Genomic DNA, 21711 nt, shown 5'->3' with positions numbered 1-21711 from the left:
TTTCTGTTCATTCACTGTTTAAATTTTTTTTTAACTCAAAATACCAAAAAAATCTTTAAAAATCACCATCAATGCACCATATTGCACAAAAACTTGATTTTATAGATTTCATACCTTTTTTCACCGAATTTTCAGCTTTTTGATGTCAAACCTGGGTTCTGAACACGTTTTTTTTTCACTAAACTCGATTTTTGCTCATTTTTTTTTGTTTCACATTGCTCTCTACCCATTCGTCTCCAGCTATACATACGAAATGTAATAGCTCCTCATAAAGCATGTTTTTAGACTTAAAACCCCAGTTTTCTGACAAAAAAACACACTTAAACCCTTCCAAACAGATCAAAAATCAATAATCCACAAAAACAAAAAAAGCAAAAAGAGAATGGGCCGAACCGGGGATTGAACCCGGGACCTCTCGCACCCAAAGCGAGAATCATACCACTAGACCATTCGGCCGCAACGAGAAGAGAGGTGGAGGGCGTATAAGAATGCGCGTCTCCCCCACCGCTGGCTGCGGCGAAGGGAGACGCTTTTTCTCTTTTTTCGCCGATTTTTTTCTCAATTTTCGCGCTTTTTCACAACAAAAACCCATTCAATCATTCATTCATTCTTCTTCTAAAACAACACAATAATTAAAACAAGTAAGATATTAAAGAAAACCCTAAAAAAGTGAATAAGATGGGGGGCGGAGCCTAGAGAGAGGGAAAGATCGAGAAATTGGCGAGAAAAATGAAACAAATATGGTGACGATAATAGTGGATATTTATAATATTAACAGAGAAAATTTTTGAATTTTTAATTTTAAAAATCATTTGATAAAGAAATAGTGAAAAAAAAGAGAACAAATAGGATGGACCGTAATAATTAATGGAAGTCAAAAGTGGGCGGAGCTAAGCGAGGGGGCGTGGTCAATCAGATGAACAGCTTGGCAAGGTCCCGGGTGTGATTGAAGACGGCGTGACGTTCTCTTCTGGAAAAACTAATGGATTTTAGAAGGGGGAAAGTGCGCTCCACTGGACAACACCCCATTTCCAGCATTTTTTGAAATTTCACTTACTCCCTCGCCACATTGTTCACAAAATCCGTCAGTTGCTGGGCGGTCGCCTTCATCGGATCGTTGGGAAGCGAGTGGACTGCCACAGCGATTCTCTCCTTGAACTTCTGGAAAGATAAGACGGGACTTAATTAGCAGCTCATCCCCTCTTACAACCGCGCCCCACTGCAAACGAAAGAAGAGACTCTGCGTCTCTCTTTCCGATGCTCTCTCGTTTGCGGTGGGGCGAAGTTGAAATACAAATTCTCGGCTAATATAGATATCAGAGTTGCATGGAAGTGAAATTTTCTTATCCGGAAGTCGGAAGTCGGAAGCGATTTTCCTTATCCGGAAGTCAGAACTAGGAAGTCGGAAGTGAAAAAACGCCCGGAAGTCGGAAGTCGGAATTAGATTTTTTCTCAAACTTTCAAAAACTCCAAGAGAAAAATCATGAAATTCATAAAAATCAGTGAGAAACTAGTTTTTGGCTGAAGAAAAGCCTATTTTCTGTCCTTTTAGACCATTTTTTCAAGTATTTCTGAGAAATTTACTTTTCCTAATCTCCACTCTTATGAAATGACGGAAGTCGGAAGTGAAACTCCAAATCCGGAAGTCGGAAGTCGGAAGTAAAATTTTTAAAACGGAAGTCGGAAATCGGAAGTCGGAAGTAAAATTTTCAAAACGGAAGTCGGAAGTCGGAAGTAAAATTTTCAAAACGGAAATCGGAAGTCGGAATTCCATGCAACTCTGATAGATATAAGTACCTCCTGATCGTGTTTCCCAATTTGAAGGATCACATCGGCCATATCTCTTCGAATTTGTCCGGAATGACTGAAAAGAGCCATCCAAAGAGCAGTCGACGTGATGTGTTGAGCCTGATTGTCGACGATCAGTTGGGCTCTCGTCACACCATCATCCGAGTAGTTCGTCTGCAAATTATCACATTTATTATGAATTATGGTATATGAATTTGAAAAGCGCCAAAGACACACCAGTTTTTCATAAAGTTTGGGCTTTAAAACAGAACTTCGGATAAAAAATGTTTAAAATTGATATTTTCCATACAAAATGGCTTAGAAATTGCTCGAAAAAGTTGAATTTGAATGATTTTGTAAAATTTAAAAGCGCTGCAGGCACGCCAGACCCACAGGAGGGAAAACGGCTCCAAATTATGGAAAGCTACAGTACTTTTGAGCAATTTTACACCAATTTGAAATGCGCCGAAGGCGCCCCAGATCACTTTTTCCGTTTTAAAAGCGGCAAAGGTGCGCCAGAGACCATTTTCCATTTCTAAATGTCTCAAAATGAACGTTTTCAGCTCAAAAAATGCTCAAAAAACCCAATTTTCCATCGAAAATCACGATTTTTCTCTTATTTTCCACCCAAAATTACCTTTTTAGCGGCTGCCAACTGTGCCAATATCTCCAAAATGAATTTGGTGATACTCTTACTGGCATCCGGATGATCCAAACGAAGATTCGAGATGGCGTGAATGAAGAGCATTTGAGAGATTGAGTGAGTGAAGAAGATCGTCGTCGCACGCATCGTGAATCGTTGCGCCAAACGGAACAAATCGTCGACGGTGTCCGGATTGTTGACGGCTCCACCGTTTTCGAGCAGTGGGAATGTGTGACGGGAGAGTGTCTGGAAATATGAATATGGGGGCGGAGTTTATAGATAGGAAATTCGAAATCGACCGGTTTTCTCTTTGAAATTCTATAAAAATCACATATTTCCAGCAAAAAACGATCTAATTTCAATCTTTTTAGGCTAAAAGTTAGAGTTTTTCAGAAAAACTTCGAATTGATTTTAAAAATTGATAATTAATGAAATGGGGCGTGCAGGGAGAGCGTCTGGAAATATGAATATGGGGGCGGAGTTTTGATTAGGGGGAAACTCGTATTTAAGACACCTTTCAAATTGGCGCGAAAGTCAAATTTTCAAATTTTTTCAATTTTTTAGCGAAAAAGTCAATTTTTTTTTTGGAAAAAAGGGTCATTTTTTGAAGCCGGGCCGGGCCTTGAAAATTTCCTACCGGCCCGGCCCGGCCAACTATGCTTTCAGCACATTAAAGGAGGAATGAAGCCTTTTTGTTAAAAACTTTTATTATTGACGCATATGCTAAAAATCGCTCCACAATTCCCGTTTCTTCTGACTCAAAATGAGCTTTGGTGGAAGAGTTTTTCCGCGCGGCCGTGTAGTCCTCTCGGACAAGATTTCTAACTCAATTCCTGTTTTTCTCACTTGCTAAACAAGTTTTCCAGACTTGTCATGGTTGAAAAAAGTGAGAAAAAGAGGAATTCCGCAAAAATCTTGTCCGAGAGGACTACACGGATGCGCGGAAAAACTATTCCACCAACGCTCATTTTGAAACGGGAATTGTAGCGTTTAGAGCTTTACGCGGCAATTATAAAAGTTTCTTAGAATTTTCTGAAGTATAGGGAATTTGCAAATATGACTTCAGTCATTCTTTAAAAGTACTAAAATCAATAATTTAGACTGAAAAATTTAGGAATTTCTCGAACTTACATCAAGCATATGAAGTAGACCTGGTCTCATCTCATCCAATTGTCCGTACTCATCGACTATCACTGATGCCATATAGAGATATGATGAGTGACGGTGTTTCGGATACGTTTCGATCATCTGGAAATCATAGATTTTGAAGTTTCAATATGAAAACATGGGTTAAAACAGGTGAGAAAGTTATTTGAAAAGCGCCAAACGCGCTCCAGTTCCAACCTTTACTGATAATCTAACGGTTCTTAAACAGAGTTGAGCGGAATGCGGTTTTTGAAATGGCGGAAGGCGGAAGGCGGAAAGCGGAATGAACTTTTTTTTGGCGGAAAGCGGAAGGCGGAAGGCGGAATTTAAAAAATATCGGCGGAAAGCGGAGAGCGGAAGGCGGAAGCGAAAATTTTTTGGCGGAAGGCGGAAGGCGGAAAGCGGAATGGAAAAAAATGCCAAAACGCGGAAGGCGGAATACAATGTCACTTTCAAAAATACGATTTTGGCCTTATTTTGTAGTAAAAAACACTTAAATGGTTAAATTTGAGTTAAATTTTGTTTTTTTGATAATCAATTATAGCTTTGCTGCAAAAAACCACAAACATATCAGTAAATTGGAATAGGTGATCAAATTTTTCAAGCTGAGGAAAAAATCTTTAAATAGCGGAAGGCGGAAGGCGGAAAGCGGAAATAGGAAAATTTTTGGCGGAAAGCGGAAAGCGGAAGGCGGAATAAAACATTTTTCGGCGGAGAGCGGAAAGCGGAAGGCGGAAGGCGGAATTCCGCTCAACTCTGTTCTTAAACCATTTTCTCTACAATTTTCCACCAAAAAAGCGGCCAAGGTGCGCCAGGCATTTTTGGTTATAATCCAAACCGCGAATTTCAACGAAAAATTGTGGAAAATTCAATATTTCCGTCAAAAAGCAACTGCTTCTAGGGTAAAATTTCAGAGAAATCACAATTTTTAACATAAATTCGCGATTTTCCTGATAAAAATGTGACTGTTAGCCAGAAAATATTGAAACTAGAGAGATTTGTGCTGGAAATATGGTCAAATTGTCCTATGTAAACTCCGTCCATATTAGCTAGAAAACATTCGAAAATATCTGAAAACTGGAGTTTATAGTATTATCTCGCTTTTTTGAAAGTTTGTCAGTCAAATTTCAAATTTCAAAACGTTTTTCCAGCTGAAAATACCTCAAAAATCAGATTTTCAGCTATTTCTGACAATATCAGACGGGAAATTATTCTCAAAATCTGATTTTTCGAGATTTCCAGCCTTGAGCACTCCTTACCATTTCCACGACGGGTCCAACCAACGGTCGACTCTGTGGTCCGAGAGCTCTGAAAATGAGTCGACACGATCGTATCGAATGTTCAATGACACGTGGAGTTCCTTCGAATTTTCGACACGATTTGAGAAGTGCTCCGATGAGTTGCTCGGCGACTGGAAGCAGTGGAGACGGTTGTTGTGGAGACGATGGATGACCGTTTGGTGACCATATGTCTGAAAATTTCACTCTAAAATCGAAAAAAATCGGATTTTTAGCCGAAAAATCGCATTTTTATGCAGAAATTCCGTTTTAAATGACGATTTTTAGCTAAAAATCTCATTTTAAGCTGAAATTTCGTCTATAATTCAAATTTCAGCCCGAAAATTGAAATTTTAAGCAGAAACTCAGTCTGAAATTTGGATTTCCGGTTAGAAAATCGTGTTTTTAAGCCAAAATTCACTCTAAAATGACCGATTTCAGCTTAAAAATAGCATTTTAAGAGTTTTGACTGAAAAAGCGCATTTCAGACTGAATTTCAGCTTCAAAATGAGACTTTTGGGCTGAAAATCAGTCTAAAATGACAATTTTATCCCAAAAATCACATTTTTAAGCTTAAATTTAGTAAAAAATGACGATTTTTAGCCCGAAAATCTCGTTTTTAAGCTGAAATTCCGTCTATAATTCAAAATTTCAGCTTGAAAATATAATTTCACAGCTGAAATTCACTTTAAAATTTGAATTTATAGCCTAAAAATCACATTTTTAAGCTTAAATTTAGTTAAAAATGACAATTTTTAGTTCAAAAATCATATTTTTAAGCTGAAATTCAGCATAAAAATGATGATTTTTGCCAAAAATCGTATTTTTAAGACGAAACTCCGTCTAAAATTCAACTTTAAAGTAAAAAATCGCATTGTCAAGCTGAAATTCGGTCTAAAATTGGAATTTATAGCCCAAAAATCACATTTTTAAGCTGAAATTTAGTCAAAAATGACGATTTTTAGTCCAAAAATCTTATTTTATGCTGAAATTTGAAGATTTTTGATCAAAAATGAATTTTCTCACCTTTGAACACAAAAGCGCATCGATCAATCCAAAGAATGGGTCGAGTGGCGAGTGACGCCCACGATTCGTACGATTTCCCCTTGAACAGTCCTCCCTCATTCTCCTTATTGGCTCCATTTGAAGCGGACGAATTGTTATTGTTGTTGGAAGAGGAAGATGACGGCGGATGGGTGGCTTCTGTGGCGTCAGTTGACTGAAACTTTGTCACAAGGGGTATACGATAAGAAGATAGAGGTGAACAATGAGAAAATGTGACTATTTTCAATTTTTTAGGCTGAAAGTCACTTTTTACAAAGAAAAAGTGCGAAAATTATGTTAAAAATTGAGATTTCTCTAAAATTTTACCTTAAAAACGCTAATTTTTGACTAAAAAATTTGAATTTTTCGCTGAAATTTGGATGTCTGGCGCGCCTTGACCGCTTTTCTAGTTAAAATTACCGAACAAGTAGCGTTATTTGGTTCCATAATGTAGGTTTCAAACTGTTGAACAAACGTGACGAAAGCGCGCCAGACAGAATTTTTCTGTGAAATTAACTGTTTTAGACCAATTTTTCGTGTACTTATTTCACTTAAAGTGCGTCAAAGGCACGCCAGACATTAAAAATTGGCAATTTTCATGAAAATCTAGACCTCAATATAAATTGTCCGATGAAAAACGTCTGAAAATGCCATTTTGTATAAGAAAATGTGAAAAATCGATATTGTGTTTTTCATAGAAAAATGCGTCAACGGCACGCCAGACGGCATGATTCTCACAAAACTGGCATTATTCACTTAAAAATAGTCATTTTTGGATAATTTCAGATGAAAAAACAGCTGAAACTTGGAAATTTTTCATAAAAATCCGATAAAAACCGGTATAAATCCATAATAAAAGCAACCTACACGATTCAAATTCCTAATAATTGGTTCACAGAGTTGTTGCATTGCGACGACGGCCTCCTCTGCCGGCAATTTCGAAATAATCGTGGAGACTGCTCTCGTCAGTGAGCATATCGCCTCCTCCACTTTGATTCCGTTCGTTGTCGTCTGTTCGAGTACGGAAATGAGTGAGAATAACTGAGGAAGCAGTTGCATCATTGGACCCGCGCATTTCGCTGTGATCTGAAAATGGCGGGTTTTTGGAGCTGAAAATAGATGAAAATCTCATTTTCAGCATCAAAAATTACTGAAAATATTGAAAAATGACTGAAAATCTACACAAAAATAGATTTTCAGGATCGGGAAACTTCTACGTCGACTGAAAATCGACTGAAAATCGACTGAAAATGTTAAAAATTATGTTTTTCATGCGAAAAATCGCCAAAATAGCAGGTTTTGGGGCTGTAAATAGCTGAAAATCTCGAAAAACTCATTTTCAGCATCGAAAATTGATTAGAAATATTGAAAAATAGGTATAATTTGAATCAAAATGTTTCCAAAATCTTGAAAAAATGGCTGAAAACACAATTTTAAGCTAAAAAACGTAATTTCTCTGGAATTTTGATTCTCAAAAATGGCTGAAAATGGCGGCTTTTGGAGCTGAAAATCACTAAAAATCTCGAAAAGCAGGGTTTCTGCACCAGGAAATGGTGGAAACCACAAAAAACGATTGAAAAATGACAAAAAATGACGAATTTTAAGACTTTGAATCCAAAAACTTCGAAAAATCGGCAAAAAAAGACTGAAATCCCGTGAATTTCAGCATTTCTTACAGGTTTTTTGGCTGAAAATGGCGTTTTCTAGTCAATAAATGCAAAAATATTAATTAAAAACAGAAATTTTCGATCCAACCCCCGTCATTTTGATACGAAATGCCAGTTTTGCTCTCAAAATGCTAAAAATATCTGGAAATTTTGGGGAAAACAATCAAAAACAAGGTTTTAAAATCGAAATTTTGGCGAATTCAGAAGGATTACAGATCAAAAATCGATAAAATTAATCATTTTTCATTTAAAAATTCAGAAAACCGTCTATTTCAAGCCATTTTTCAGAGTTTTTTAGCTGAAAATACCGGATTTTCAGCAGTATTCCTTACCCGATCGAAGCACACGGCAACATGATAAGCGAATCGAGGATCTGTGGCGAATTGTAGAATCCATGGAATGACGGGTCCTGAAGTTATAACTTCTTTCAGAAAAAAGTTCCATTTTGATATGACAAAATCTCTAATGATGCGTCCAAAGGAACTTTTGTGTAAAAAATCTTTAAATTGACGGAAAAGCGGCACGAATCTGTCTATCGATTGGAAAAAACAGGACCCAGAAATGTTACAAACTAGAAAATTTACAGCTTTGTATTCCGTTTTTCCGTAGTTGACCAGGCGCAGCTCGGACTGAAGCTGCTTGAGAAAGTGTCGATTCCAGAAATTCTCGGATAAACTTCATTGTAAGCTTTTCGCGAACAGCTCGAGCTGAATGTGGTTTTATAAGTTTAGTTATATAAGAAATATAATAATAAAACTGTAAAGAATACAAGTAAAATAGAATTATAAAAATAGATAAAGAAAATATAAATAAAGGAAAGAAAATAATATAAGAGGGTTCTCTCAACCACAACTCCAACCCAACTGACGATCTCTTCTTTCCTCCTCCTTTGATACTAGCGTGGGCGGGGCCTAGTCCGCATCCTCTTAGGAGTAGTACTTGGCACAGTGCGCACCGGGTTACAGATGTTTGTGAAAATTACTAACTTAAATGCATCGACTGGAAAATATAACAGCTTCATCCCATTTTCCAGTCAGTGATTTGACCCTTTTTCGGTCAATGACTAAGCCCTGCTAAAACATGGTTTAATGATAGAATTTTAAGTTGATGCTAGGAAACTTATTGAAGGAAACAAGAGGGACATAACAGCAATAATATAAAATTGACAAAAATAGAACTGAAAAGAATGGTACTGTAGCAAAATGAACCCCCAAACGAGAAGGTTATTGGAAAAATAATGTAACAGGGCACAATCTCTCGGAAGAAATGTAGATTAAAAAAGAAGTTGTTTACGAATGTTGATAAAAAATACAAATGGAATCGTCGAATCACTCAACGAAAAACAATACAACACGCCGGTTTTCTCTTTTAAAGGAGGACTGCGTTATTCGAATTGAAACCTTTTTTTACATGAATCAACGCAGATTTAAGGCTAGACAATAAAATTCTCTTAAAGGTATTTTGAATTCAATTTTTACGTGCATGAGAAGACCGCGCTCATTTTTTGCGACAGTGTTCAAAAATGGAACGCAGCGTTAAAATGGGACGTGGTCGCCGCGTGTGTGCGGCGCGGTCTTCTCATGCACAGAAAAAAATGAAATCGTAATAGGCCAGGAAATTTGATTCAAGAAAGCTATGAGCTGTCAAAGTTGTCAAATCACACCTCCATGGTGCATGCTTTCACGTGCACCATGAAAAATTCAACGGAAAAGTGTACCATGAAGGTGCGATTTGACAACTTTGACAGCTCATAACTCTCTTGAATCAAATTTCCTGGCCTACCTTCAAGGGAATTTTATTGTCTAGCCTTAAATCTGCGTCGATTCATGTAAAAAAAGGTTTCAATTCGAATAACGCAGTCCTCCTTTAAAAGAGAAAACCGGCGAGTTGTATTGTTTTTCGTTGAGTGATTCGACGATTCCATTTGTATTTTTTATCAACATTCGTAAACAACTTCTATTTTAATCTACATTTCTTCCGAGAGATTGTGCCCTGTTACATTATTTTTCCAATAACCTTCTCGTTTGGGGGTTCATTTTGCTACAGTACCATTCTTTTCAGTTCTATTTTTGTCAGTTTTATATTATTGCTCTTATGTCCCTCTTGTTTCCTTCAATAAGTTTCCTAACATCAACTTAAAATTCTATCATTAAACCATGTTTTAGCAGGGCTTAGTCATTGACCGAAAAAGGGTCAAATCACTGACTGGAAAATGGGATGAAGCTGTTATATTTTCCAGTCGATGCATTTAAGTTAGTAATTTTCACAAACATCTGTAACCCGGTGCGCACTGTGCCAAGTACTACTCCTAAGAGGATGCGGACTAGGCCCCGCCCACGCTAGTATCAAAGGAGGAAGAAAGGGGAGATCGTCAGTTGGGTTGGAGTTGTGGTTGAGAGAACCCTCTTATATTATTTTCTTTCCTTTATTTATATTTTCTTTATCTATTTTTATAATTCTATTTAACTTGTATTCTTTACAGTTTTATTATTATATTTCTTATATAACTAAACTTATAAAACCATATTCAGCTCGAGCTGTTCGCGAAAAGCTTACAATGAAGTTTATCCGAGAATTTCTGGAATCGACACTTTCTCAAGTAGCTTCAGTCCGAGCTGCGCCTGGTCATCTAGCACCAGCATCAACCATGTCTGCAGAAGCTTCACTCCTTCCAAACGATACACTTTCAAGATAGGCTTAGTTAGAATGACTTCGAGTATTATCCGGAATTGTAGTTTTCCATCATGCTCCACTCTTAATATCCTTGCTCTATATATTTCCTTTATTTCAGTGCTGTCTCTAGTTAGAACTATCCGAAATAGAAACGCTACGAATCTGAACCGACTAAAAAATAGTTGAAATTCGTTTTGAAGCAATTAAACCTAAATTGAGGGTTCTAATTCGTACCACTTCTAGTCCGGGCGACATCGCTCAGGAGCAGCATATTTATTCTACGTCAATTTCGTTTTTTTTGCTTCTACCTCGTCTATGCAGTCATAATATAACTGAAATCCTCTTTTTCCAGACTCACACAACTTTTGTTCCCTCCGACAAACTACAATCTATTACAATGCAACAATGCAAGGTAACAAATTTACTAAAACTTAACAAATTCAACTTTCCTCATTCCAGACCATGCCAGCTCCCACCGTCTACCCTCCATTCACCAGACACTCGGGGAAAACGTCTGTCACGAAATGCGCATGCGGCATGCCAGAAGACGACGCCGTTGAGATGGTGATGTGCACCAATCGAAAGTGTTACACGTGGCAGCACAGTCAATGCGTCGGATTTCAAGGAGATGATGACCTCTCCAACTATGAATGTCCATTGTGCTCTAGAGGTGAAAAATGGAGTGAAGAAGATGATAAACGATTGATGGAAGAATTCGAGTTGGAAGTTGGAAAGAAGGAACCGAGGGACAAGAACGATTTCTTCAAAGAATTCCTCGAAAGATATGAAATCGACGAGACCACCGGTTTTCTTGACCGCCGATTCAGCGAAATCTCCGAAGATTTCCTACTCGATGAAAGCGTGGATATTAATCGAAGAGCGGCGGTGTGCATCCGGGGAAAGCTCAGAATACCGCAAGAACTCAGAGAATCGTTAGTTATTGTGTTCAGTTTTGAATTTATTCTGATCTTTAACATTTTCAGACTCGAATCATGCGACAAACTAGAGTCAGATGGTAATGGAGGGTACAAATACACTTCAAAAGATAAGAAAGTCAAAATCGTTTCTGCTCCACGTCGACAAGTAACTGTGAAGCCTGAAGAATCAGAAGAGGATCCTGCAGCAGCTTCACCCTTAGCTCCAAATGCTCCGTTTTCACTGGCCGAGGATCCTGCAACTCTCCCGAACGATGCTTCAGCTCCTCAGTCACCAGGGCTCCATGACATCCCTGAGTACGACCCACCTCAGCAAGACTTCGATCTCCTACAAAATCTCTCTCAAAATCTGGCAGAAACTTCGGATGTGGCTTCCCAAGACACTCGGACTCCATCTCCAGGTGTTCACGAAAGACTCTTAGTGAAGATACGTCCATCAGACTTTCCATCGCTCTTTCCTGCTCACCTTCTAGCGGCTCCAGTCCCAGCTACCCCAACGCCAACTCCTTCCAAGGATCGTAAGCCAGAATCTCCCACTCCACCAGTCTTGGCTCATGACACTCGGACTCCAGCCCCTCTACCACTGAAGGCTGCTCCGCCATCAACTTCAACCAAATCTCCAGCAACCTCCACTATTGCTCCACCAGTAGATCTTGCTCCAGTTCCCCCGTCTTCCACCTCTCATGTTCCAAATGGTAATCCTCTAATTCATGTTTTTTCCGCTAATTCCATCTACTATTTCAGACGCTCCAATGGATCTTGGGAATCTACCTCCACCTCCAGCATCGGCTCCTAACGGTAATCCTCTAGGACCATTAGGCGTATCAGGACCTTCAATTCTGCCAGGATCTTCAGGACTGCCAGTACCTCTATGCCCATCTCAGTATGCAAATCAGTTCCAAAACCAGCAACCCGTCCAAGTCCATCAGCCAGGTGCTAACCACGGTGCATGCCCATCTTATCAACCTGGACTACTAGAATTGTTAGGTCTGTCGAGTCGACCAGGACTTTCAAGACCCCTATACCCCACTCATTTTCAAGGATGTCACATGCCCATCAACAGTGTGCCACAGTTACCAGCTAACTATGGCGCAGGTTCTCGGCTCTTCAACTTCTCGAATCAAATTCCAATGAACAGTGGGCAGTATTCTGGACTGCCCGGCCAGCCTGTTTCCATCCCAATTGGAAGGTACCACCAAGCTATTTCTAATCCTCGATCCAGTGCTGCACCCTTCAATATCCCAGCTAGCAGCCATCCGAGTTGGTGTATCAATCCTTGCGTGCCAGATGCCAGCAGAAAGCGGAAACACGAGGAATTGTAAGTTTAAGCATTACCTAGCCTACCAAACTCTTATAATCCTGTTTTTTTCCAGAAACACCAACCTCGCTATGCCGGAGATCCCGGCATATAACATACTATTCGTTGTGAAAGCTTTCCTGGACGGCCTGGAGCAGAGTGCTCTAAAGAGTTTGGCAAAAGAGTTCGAAAGAGCAATGGTGACGAGAGAAAAAGAATTAAAAGAGAAGGTGGGTTTCATTAGAGCGCACTTGCATCGCATCACAGATTTTGTTTCAGATGGTCCCGTACAACATCTTCTTCGACCACCTGGAGTTGGTGTACAAACTCCTAAAGGACAAGTCGCGTGAGAAGAAAGCGGCAGATGGCGAGATCGACGCAAAGCTGTTTTGGCAAGCATTCTGGAAGCTTCCCGACGGAAATCGCATGTTTCTAAAGGAATTCGTGACGCTTTGTGGTAAAATCAAAATGTTATGGAGAGGAAGGAAGGAAAAAGTGAGTTTGCTGCGCGGCGGGCGTATTTTTATTGTATTTTTCAGGCCATCAAGGTATCGGATATTGAATATAACTTGAGAGCGCCTTTCCTGGTTTACTTGAGTTTGTAACGGAAGGACGCATCTCTCTTTTTCCACGCATCTGTCAAATGGTACTCCATCTCTGTTTGCCTTAGGAATCAACCTGGAACATCGACGACACACTATCTCTTTCTCTCTTCGCTTATTTGCATTATTCATGGGATCAATCACCCAGAGTTGAGCGGAATTCCGCCTTCCGCTTTCCGCTACTTTTCTCTTTCCGCCAAAAATTTTCCTTTAAAGATTGAAAAAATTGACCTCAGCATGAAAAATTTGATCACCTATTCCAATTTACTGATATTTTTGAAGTTTTTTGCAGCAAAGCTATCAGTATTTACCGAAAAAACAAAATTTAACACAAATTTAACCATTTTAGTTTTTTTACTACAAAATGAGGCCAAAATCGTATTTTTGAAAGCGACAAAAAATTTTCGCTTCCGCCTTCCGCGATTTCAAAAACCGCATTCCGCTCAACTCTGCTTCCACCTTACGCTTTCCACCTTCCCGAATTTCTTAAACCGCATTTCACTTTTCCAAATAAAGATTCGCCTCGTTTCTAACTCTAGAACTTGGTCATTATTCACTGTAAGCAATTAAAATCAATAACCTTTGGATACTTGCCCCAAAAAATGATTTTACTGAAGAAAGAGAAGTGAACATCAGTTATGTATATTTTTCAGTTCTATAAGTCCCAACTGACAGGTGCAACGGTTACGTATTTTCTGGACTTTTAATTGGAAATATTTTGAAATTTTTCCATGATAACTAGTCCCCAGTTATCATGGCGTACACCAGAGTTGCATGGAAGTGAAATTTTCTTATCCGGAAATCGGAAGTGAAAAAACGCCCGGAACTCGGAAGTCGGAAGTCGGAATTAGATTTTTTCGCAAATATTCGAAAACTCCAAGACCATAAAAGTGGCGGAAATCAGTGGAAAATTAGGTTTTGGATGAAGAAAAGCCAATGTTCTCTCCTTTTAGACAATTTTTCCTTGTATTTCAGCGAATTACACTTTTCGGAAATTCCACAATTATGGAATGACGGAAGTCGGAAGTAAACATTTCAATACGGAAGTCGGAAGCCGGAAGTGATTTTTCTTATCCGGAAGTCGGAAGTCGGAATGATAAAAATGCCCGGATGTCGGAAGTCGGAAGTGAAAAACAGCGCGGAAGTCGGAATTCCGCGCAACTCTGTCTTTCAGTTTTCAATATTTTTGGATCTTGTTTTCTCCAATCGATAGACAAAATTGTGCTGCAAATTTGATCTTTCTTGAGAAAAAAACTATTTTGAGGATTTCCTTCCGCCAATTCTCCCGAATTCTTACCCAACAGGTTCATGTGCAACTCGAACCAATCATTCAAATCGGATATCAAATTGAGTGACGTGGCGATGAGAGCAGGCGGCGAGACGGGTGAAAGTGAGCAAATCAATTGGAGCACTTCTGGCATATTTGACTCGGATTCACTGCAATAAATTGACGAATTGAGTTTATTAAAAACGCGTCAAAGGCGCTCCAGTCTTTATTTTTCTTCATTTTCGATATTCAGAAACGCGTCAAAGGCGCGCAAGACTGTGTTTTTTTGAAATTTTAAAAAGATTTTTAGCAAAAAAAGATGGGTTTTAGTTATTATCCGGTAATTTCCGTTTCATAAGACACAAAAGACGCGTCAAAGGCACGCCAGACTACGAAAATGCAATTTTTAGAATGATTTTTGGATATTTTCAGCACTAAATTTGTCCTTTGTACAATTTTTTTGGAAGAAAAATGATCGAAAAGATTATTTTTCGATGATTTTTGGCCTTTTTCAGCGCGAATTCGACTATTTTCAGCAATTTGTGCTAGATTAACAGTTTTTCGGCCGGAAACTTGTAGTTTTCGCCGAATTTCAGACAATTTCTACCAAAACTCTTCATTTTTCGACTAGAAATTGCTTTTTCCAGCCATTTTTGCTGTTTTCACTCAGATTTTCAGCATTTTTTCCTGGATTTTCGCACTTTTTCGATGAAAAATACAATTTTCTATATTTTAAGATGATGTCAAGTGATTTTCACTAAAATTTACTATGGAAAGGTCATTTATGGAAAGATTTAGACCGTTTTCTGCTCAATTCCAAGCAAATGTTCACTAAAAATCTATATTTTTCCTGAATTTCACCCGATTTTTGCAGTTTTTCAAACAAAAATGACCATTTTCTACATTTTAAGAGCCAATTTTTCACTAAAAGTTGCAATTCTCGACTGGAAAACGCATTTTTGAGCGAATTTTCACTAAAAATCAATTTTTTTCAGCCATTATTGCTGTTTTTACTCAGATTTCAAGCTGTTTAGGTCGTTTTTTCGCTCAATTTCAAGCAAATTTTCACTAAAAACCAATGTTTTTCTAAGGAAATGTCAATTCTCAATATTTTAAGCAGATTTCCAGTCAGATTTTCAGCCATTTCCTGGATTTTCGCACTTTCTGGAAAGATTTAGACCGTTTTTTTTGGCTCAATTTCAAGCAAATTTTCACTTTTTTTGCTCTTTTTTAATCAGATTTTCAGCATTTTTCCTGGATTTTTCACGATTTTCGCACTTTTTTCAGAAAAAAAACCAATTTTTTGCTAAAAATCGCTATTTTCGACTGTAAATCGCATTTTTCAATCATTTTTGCTGTTTTTTACTGAGATTTTCACTTTTTCCATCAAAAATGACTAATTTTTTCACTAAAAATCGCAATTTTCGCCTGGAAATCGCATTTCTAAACTCACGGCAACAAATTCTGCACGACTGCAGCCATCACAAACAGTGCGGATTCAGATTCCTCCCACGATGCGTTCTCTCGATGACAACACTCTATCAATTTCTGATGCATCATCTGAATACATTTATCCGAGTTAACAATAAACACGACATCTCTGAGTGCTTCAACAGCTTTCGCTCGGAATTCTCCAAATTCAGAAGACTCATCCAAGATGTCGTCAACGTCATCTGAATCCATTTTACAGTGTTCGTAGAGGCATTGAATGAATTTCTCGGCGTACGGACGGAATTTCCCGATATATTGATCGTCGTCGTACTTGAATAACTCTTCGGTGATACGGTACCACACATTGAATGTCATCTCAATCAAAGACCAATCGTGATGACCGGCGACGAGTAAAAGTAGATCAAAACAGGCGAGAGAACCGACGGAATGCGGATCCGGATGGGCTTCGTTGACGATTTGGACGTAGAATGATTCGACTGTCTCGACGAATATACGGGCAATGTTCTGCAAAATTTGAAGTGAAAATCTATTAATTTTGAGCTTTTTTGGAGGGAAAATCTGGAAATTTTGAGCTGAAAATCGAAATTTCATCAGTTTTTGAAGTGAAAATCCATGAATTTTAAACTGAAAATCACGATTTCGGCAGTTTTGGAGTGAAAATCTGGACATTTTGAGCTGAAAATATCAATTTCAGAGTGAAAATTCGTGAATTTTTTAACAAAAAGTGGAATTTCAGCAGTTTTAGAGCGAAAATCCATGAATTTTAAGCTGAAAATCGACATTTTAGCAGTTTTGGAGTTAAAACTGTTAATTTTGAGCTGAAAATCGACATTTTAGCAGTTTTGGAGTTAAAACTGTTAATTTTGAGCTGAAAATATCAATTTCAGAGTGAAAATTCGTGAATTTTTTAACAAAAAGTGGAATTTCAGCAGTTTTTGGAATGAAAATCGGTGAACTTTAAATTGAAAATCGCGATTTCAGCAGTTTTTGGATTGAAAATGTCTTTTCAAGTGTCAAAATCTGTGAATTTTGAGCTGAAAATTGCAATTTCAGCAGGTTTTTGAGTGAAAATGACATTGCAAGTGTCAAAATCCGTAAATTTCGAGCTTAAAATCGTAAATTCGACAGTTTTTGGAGTAAAAATGTGTTTTTTTTTGCGTCTAGCAGTGAAAATCGGGAAATTTTGAGCTGGAAATTGCAATTTCAGCAGTTTTCGGAGAGAATATTCATGAATTTTAACCTGAAAAAAATTGCGATTTTCAGCTCAAAATTTCCAGATTTTCACTGCAAGACGCAAAAAGACATTTTTACTCTAAAAAATGCTGAATTTTAGATTTTCAGCTTAAAATTTATGGATTTTTAACGTTAAAAAAGATATTTTCACTACAAAACCTGCTGAAATTGCAATTTTGAGCTTAAAATCTTCGGATTTTGGCGTTAAAACCTTCAATTTTCCCCATTTTTTCACCAATTTTCTCTCTCAATCTTACCTGCAACCGATCCAAATCCTCAACCTGTTGTGCCTGTTGGAATGGTCCAATCAGCGAGATGACTCCTCGATGTATAATTTCAGCCAATTTTCCATGTGAATCAATGTCTTCAACTCGGTAGAGTGCAGCGACGATACAATTCGTCGCCGTCTCATGAAGACTCGACGGAATCGCCGGATCAATTGAGGCGATGACGTGGAATATCGATGAGATTAGGGGAGATGTGGCAAAGTGATCGGTACGCATTTGATGGTTTTGTAAGTTCGATTCCAGACATTTGAACACCTGGAAATGGGGATTTCAGAGTAGTTTTTCAAGAAAAATCGTTAAAAATTTGGGCATAGGTTCCCCCTACGCGTGACTAAATGCGCTCTATTGGTAATCTCAGGAAAATTTCAGTTTTCGATGAAAAAACTGCAATTTTCACAAGATTATAATTAGAGCGCATTTGCCACATTCTAGATCGTTACAGTAATCTATAGATGTTTCCGGATGTCCACGAATATATAGTATACTTCTTTAGACATCCGGAATCCGGATGACAGACAGCAGAGTTGCGCGGAAGTGATTTTTTCTAAAACGGAAGTCGGAAGTCGGAAGAAAAATTTTGAAAACGGAAGTCGAAAGTGGAAAAATGGCCGGAAGTCGGAAGTCGGAATTCCGCGCAACTCTGACAGGCAGTCTACATGTCAGAAAACCCCATTTTTCTCAAAAAATCAGTCTGAAACAGTGCAAAAACTAAATTTTCAGAACATTTCAAAAAAGTTGAAAAATTTATTTTTGTCTGTTTATCTGTCTATACATCCGGATGTCTCACTTCAAAAAAAAATTTGGGCATAGCTTCCGCCTACGCGTGACTAAATGCGCTCTATTCATAATCTTATAAAAATGTCAGTTTTCGATGAAAGAAACTGCAATTTTCACAAGATTATAATTAGAGCGCATTTGCCACATTTCAGTTTGTTTTTTTCAGACTAATTTCTCTCTATTTTCCACCAATTTTCTTCTCCAATCAGTGATAAACACAAATATCCCTTTATTGTTGATTTCCAGTCTAAAATTCGGAATTCCCCACTGAAAAATACAGTTTTACAGGCTAAAAATGCAGTTTTAGAGCCAAAAAATGAATTTTAAGAGCCTAAAATCCCTGATTTTTACCCTCTTCAACATATCAGCATTCGCATGGAATTTCTCGAGAACATGCGATAAGAAAGTGATCATCGGTTGCTCGCATCCAGCCAATTCCTCTCGTATCGCAATTCTTCGATTCTCTCCGATTCCTCGAATATTTTCAACTTCTTCAGGGAATACTTGAAGGAGTGTCAGTGTCATGATGGTACGGTCTCCTTCCAGTGTTTGGCATCTGGAAAATGGAGAGATTTGGCTGGAATTTTGGGGGTTTTCAGCCAAAATGAGTCGGAAAATGGGATTTTCAGCCAAAAAAGAGATTCTAGCACTAGAAATTCAGTTTTTTAAACCAAAATCAGAATTTTCAAGAGTTTTTGATTAAAAATAGGCCGAAAATTCCAAATTTCAGCCGGATAATTAAATTTTTGAGTTTTTGGCTGAAATTTTGGAGATTATCAGTGTCAAAAATCATCATTTTTTATCATTTTTGATACTAAAAATCGTCAAAATTTGGAAAAATGAGTCGGAAAATGGGGATTTTTAGCGAAAAATGAAAATTTTGCCACTAGAAATTCACAAATTTCCAATCAAAATCAGAATTTTCATGAGTTTTCGATAAAATCATTGATTTTTCACTCAAAAATAGGTCAAAAGTTAATAATTTTAGACAGATTTTCGAGCTGAAAAGTTGATTTTTACACTAAAAATCTATTTTCAGTCAAAAAATCCATCAAAATTTGAGATTTTTCGACAGAAAATCCTAGAAAATTCATTTTTCCGACCAGAAATTCGATTTTTGGACTAAAAATTCTCATTTTCTCTCAATTTTCGCTTCAAAAATTCCAGTTTCCACTCAAAACTCGTCAAAATACGCACTGATTGAGCAACTCGAAGATCCAATTCGTCCATGTCGGCACTTGAATATATAAATCAGCAATTGCCAGACATAATTGAGTGGCGGTCGCTTCTGATTGACTATCGTGAGCCGATGCTCCGTGGCGGCTGAAAAAATTCAAAAATTACAATAAAATAAGGGTCTCAAGGCTGGAAAATATGAATTTTAGGTGAATTTTAAGCCAGAAAGTCAAGTTTTGAGACAAAAATTCAATTTTTTGGCTAAAATTTCAATTTTTAGCTAAAAAAATTGATTTTTGACTGAAAAATGAGGATTTTTGGTGATTTCTGAGCCAGAAAGCTCATTTTTGAGCCAAAAATTGAAGTTTTAGCTGAAAAATAAGGTTTTTAAAGCAAAAAAATCCCTCTTTTTTCAGGGTTCTGAAGTCGAAAAATAGAATTTTCAGTTAAAAGTGAACAAATTCGAAATCAATTTTTAACTGGAAATACCAGTTTTTGGTCGAAAATTGTCATTTCAAGATGAAAAATTGCTAAATTTCAGTCAAAATAACGATTTTCGACTCAAAAATCGCTATTTTAACCCAAAAAACGTGAATTTTAAGCCAGTAAGCTCATTTTGAAGGCAAAAATTGAAGTTTAAGCTATAAAATAAGGATTTAGAGCAAAAAATCACTCATTTTTAGGATTTTCTGTCGATTTTTTAACTGGAAACCCCAATTTTTGGTCGAAAACTTTCATTTTTATACCAAAAAGAACTCAAAAATCGCATTTTTCGCCCAAAAAATATCATTTTTTCAGCTGAAAACCGTGCAAAACTGACTCCAAATGCTGCAACAACGACTGTCGTAGTGCTTCGTATTGATCGGGTGGCAATTGGGAGAACTTTTTGAGAATCTTCGTTCGAAGTGTCTGCGAAGCGAAGTAACACGCCAGAGAATTCGAGTGTAAACGGATTATTTGGTCACAGATTGTCCATGATTCTGTCTGAAAAAAATAGTGATTAGACTCTGCCCACTTTCAGCATTAGTGCCGCATTGAATGTTCACATAATTTCAGAATATTTCACCGACTCACAATATAGACTCCGCCCCCTCTTTCGCAATTTTGTCACACAGCGCTATAATGAACGTTTCAAGGCGCTCTTCGAAAATGAACCAGGAAGAGCTCCGCCCACTTTTCGCAATAACGACGCACAGTTTAATTTCTCAGCGTCTCGGGACATTTCCAGTCATTTTTCATAGTTTTGGCGCTTTATCGGCATAGACTCCGCCCCTTTTTTGCAATTCTGACGCTTTTTTTTGTCAGATTGTCCATGATTTTGTTTGTAAAATAGTGAACGAGATTAGACTCCGTCCACTCTTTCAGCAATAGTGCCGCATAACTCCCAATTGATTGTTCACATAATTTCAGAATATTTTATTGATTCACAATGCAGACTCCGCCCCTTTTTTCGCAATTTTGCCGCACAGAGCCACTTTAGTGACCAGAATTGTAACCATGCGGCATTATTGCTGAAAGTGGGCGGGGCCTAATCTCAAAAATGGCGGAAAAAACTGATACAAGAAATTCATCAATTTCTCGAATTTTCTGCCGTTTTTGAGATTAGGCTCCGCCCACTTACAGCAAGATTGCCGCAATATTTCGATTTTAGCGAAAATTTGAAATTTTGGGGATAAGCTCCGCCCACTTTTGCCGCATGGTCTTTATTTCACGCAACTCCAGCCGGATTTCGTCGTTTTGTTTTCCGTTTTCTCGGCATAGACTCCGCCCACTTTTGGCAGTTTTGCCGCACAGAATTGCTCTGGACGTTTCTAGCCGATTTTTCTTGCTCAGGCTCCGCCCACTTTTGCAAAACTGCCGCGCGGGCCCGTTTTTGATGGTTTTTAGCACTTTTTGAGTCAATTTTTGCGTTTTGGAGCTTCAGGCCCCGCCCACTTTCAGAAATTTCGCAATTTGATTTTAAAAATTTAATTTTCCAATCTAGACTCCGCCCCTTTTTCTCTTATTTCTCTCTAAAAAACTATCAAAAAGGGAGGATAGGCTCCGCCCTCTTTTATGCGAAAAATTGGGCGGAGCCTAAGCCAAGCCACGCCCCCTTTTCTTTTCGCTTACCGACTCCTGAAATTGTTGTAGAAACTGTTGGGCGGGTTGAACGTCGGGCCCACCGTTATAAAACGCGTCAATGGCGCGACAGACAGTGTCCATCGAGTCCATTTTCTCTGTGTGTATTGTGTGGGCTCTGAAATTGTGTGAGTGGGTGATTTTTGAGCAGAAAATCGCTGAAAATATATGAAATACGGGTTAAAAACCTCAAAAATTGATGAAAAACGGTGGAAATTTCGAGGAAAAATACGAGAAACACTGTAAAAACCGTACATTTGACACAGTTTAAGACAATTCTAGGTGGATTATGATGGGAAAAAACATAAAAATGAATGATTTAAAGG

General features: G+C 38.0%; 3 protein-coding genes across 3 annotated transcripts; 1 reads left to right on the top strand and 2 right to left on the bottom strand.

Moving 5' to 3' along the window:
* Positions 1 to 912: 912 nt before the first annotated feature.
* GCK72_004070 (uncharacterized protein) lies at positions 913 to 8561 on the bottom strand (the record flags this gene model as incomplete). The annotated part of the gene is made up of 10 exons (XM_053724443.1): positions 913 to 970; positions 1058 to 1161; positions 1798 to 1962; positions 2426 to 2677; positions 3563 to 3679; positions 4837 to 5048; positions 5881 to 6073; positions 6766 to 6984; positions 7898 to 7974; positions 8552 to 8561. 10 exons carry the CDS (start codon positions 8559 to 8561, stop codon positions 913 to 915), a joined length of 1407 nt encoding a protein of 468 aa, XP_053588637.1.
* Positions 8562 to 10635: 2074 nt separating this feature from the next.
* GCK72_004069 (uncharacterized protein) lies at positions 10636 to 13075 on the top strand (the record flags this gene model as incomplete). The annotated part of the gene is made up of 7 exons (XM_053724442.1): positions 10636 to 10650; positions 10698 to 11170; positions 11222 to 11868; positions 11918 to 12491; positions 12547 to 12700; positions 12750 to 12965; positions 13010 to 13075. The coding sequence occupies 7 exons, from the start codon at positions 10636 to 10638 to the stop codon at positions 13073 to 13075; spliced, it is 2145 nt and encodes a 714-aa protein (XP_053588636.1).
* Positions 11726 to 21478, bottom strand: GCK72_004068 (uncharacterized protein; the record flags this gene model as incomplete). The annotated part of the gene is made up of 8 exons (XM_053724441.1): positions 11726 to 11853; positions 14370 to 14509; positions 15793 to 16295; positions 17282 to 17566; positions 18440 to 18644; positions 19286 to 19411; positions 20085 to 20248; positions 21377 to 21478. The coding sequence occupies 8 exons, from the start codon at positions 21476 to 21478 to the stop codon at positions 11726 to 11728; spliced, it is 1653 nt and encodes a 550-aa protein (XP_053588635.1).
* Positions 21479 to 21711: the final 233 nt, after the last annotated feature.

Source organism: Caenorhabditis remanei, chromosome II (genome assembly GCF_010183535.1).
Source record: "Caenorhabditis remanei strain PX506 chromosome II, whole genome shotgun sequence".
In the NCBI taxonomy this organism is placed as follows: Eukaryota; Metazoa; Nematoda; class Chromadorea; order Rhabditida; family Rhabditidae; genus Caenorhabditis; species Caenorhabditis remanei.
Note: the sequence above shows the minus strand (reverse complement) of the source record. Positions and strands in the feature narration are given on the sequence as shown.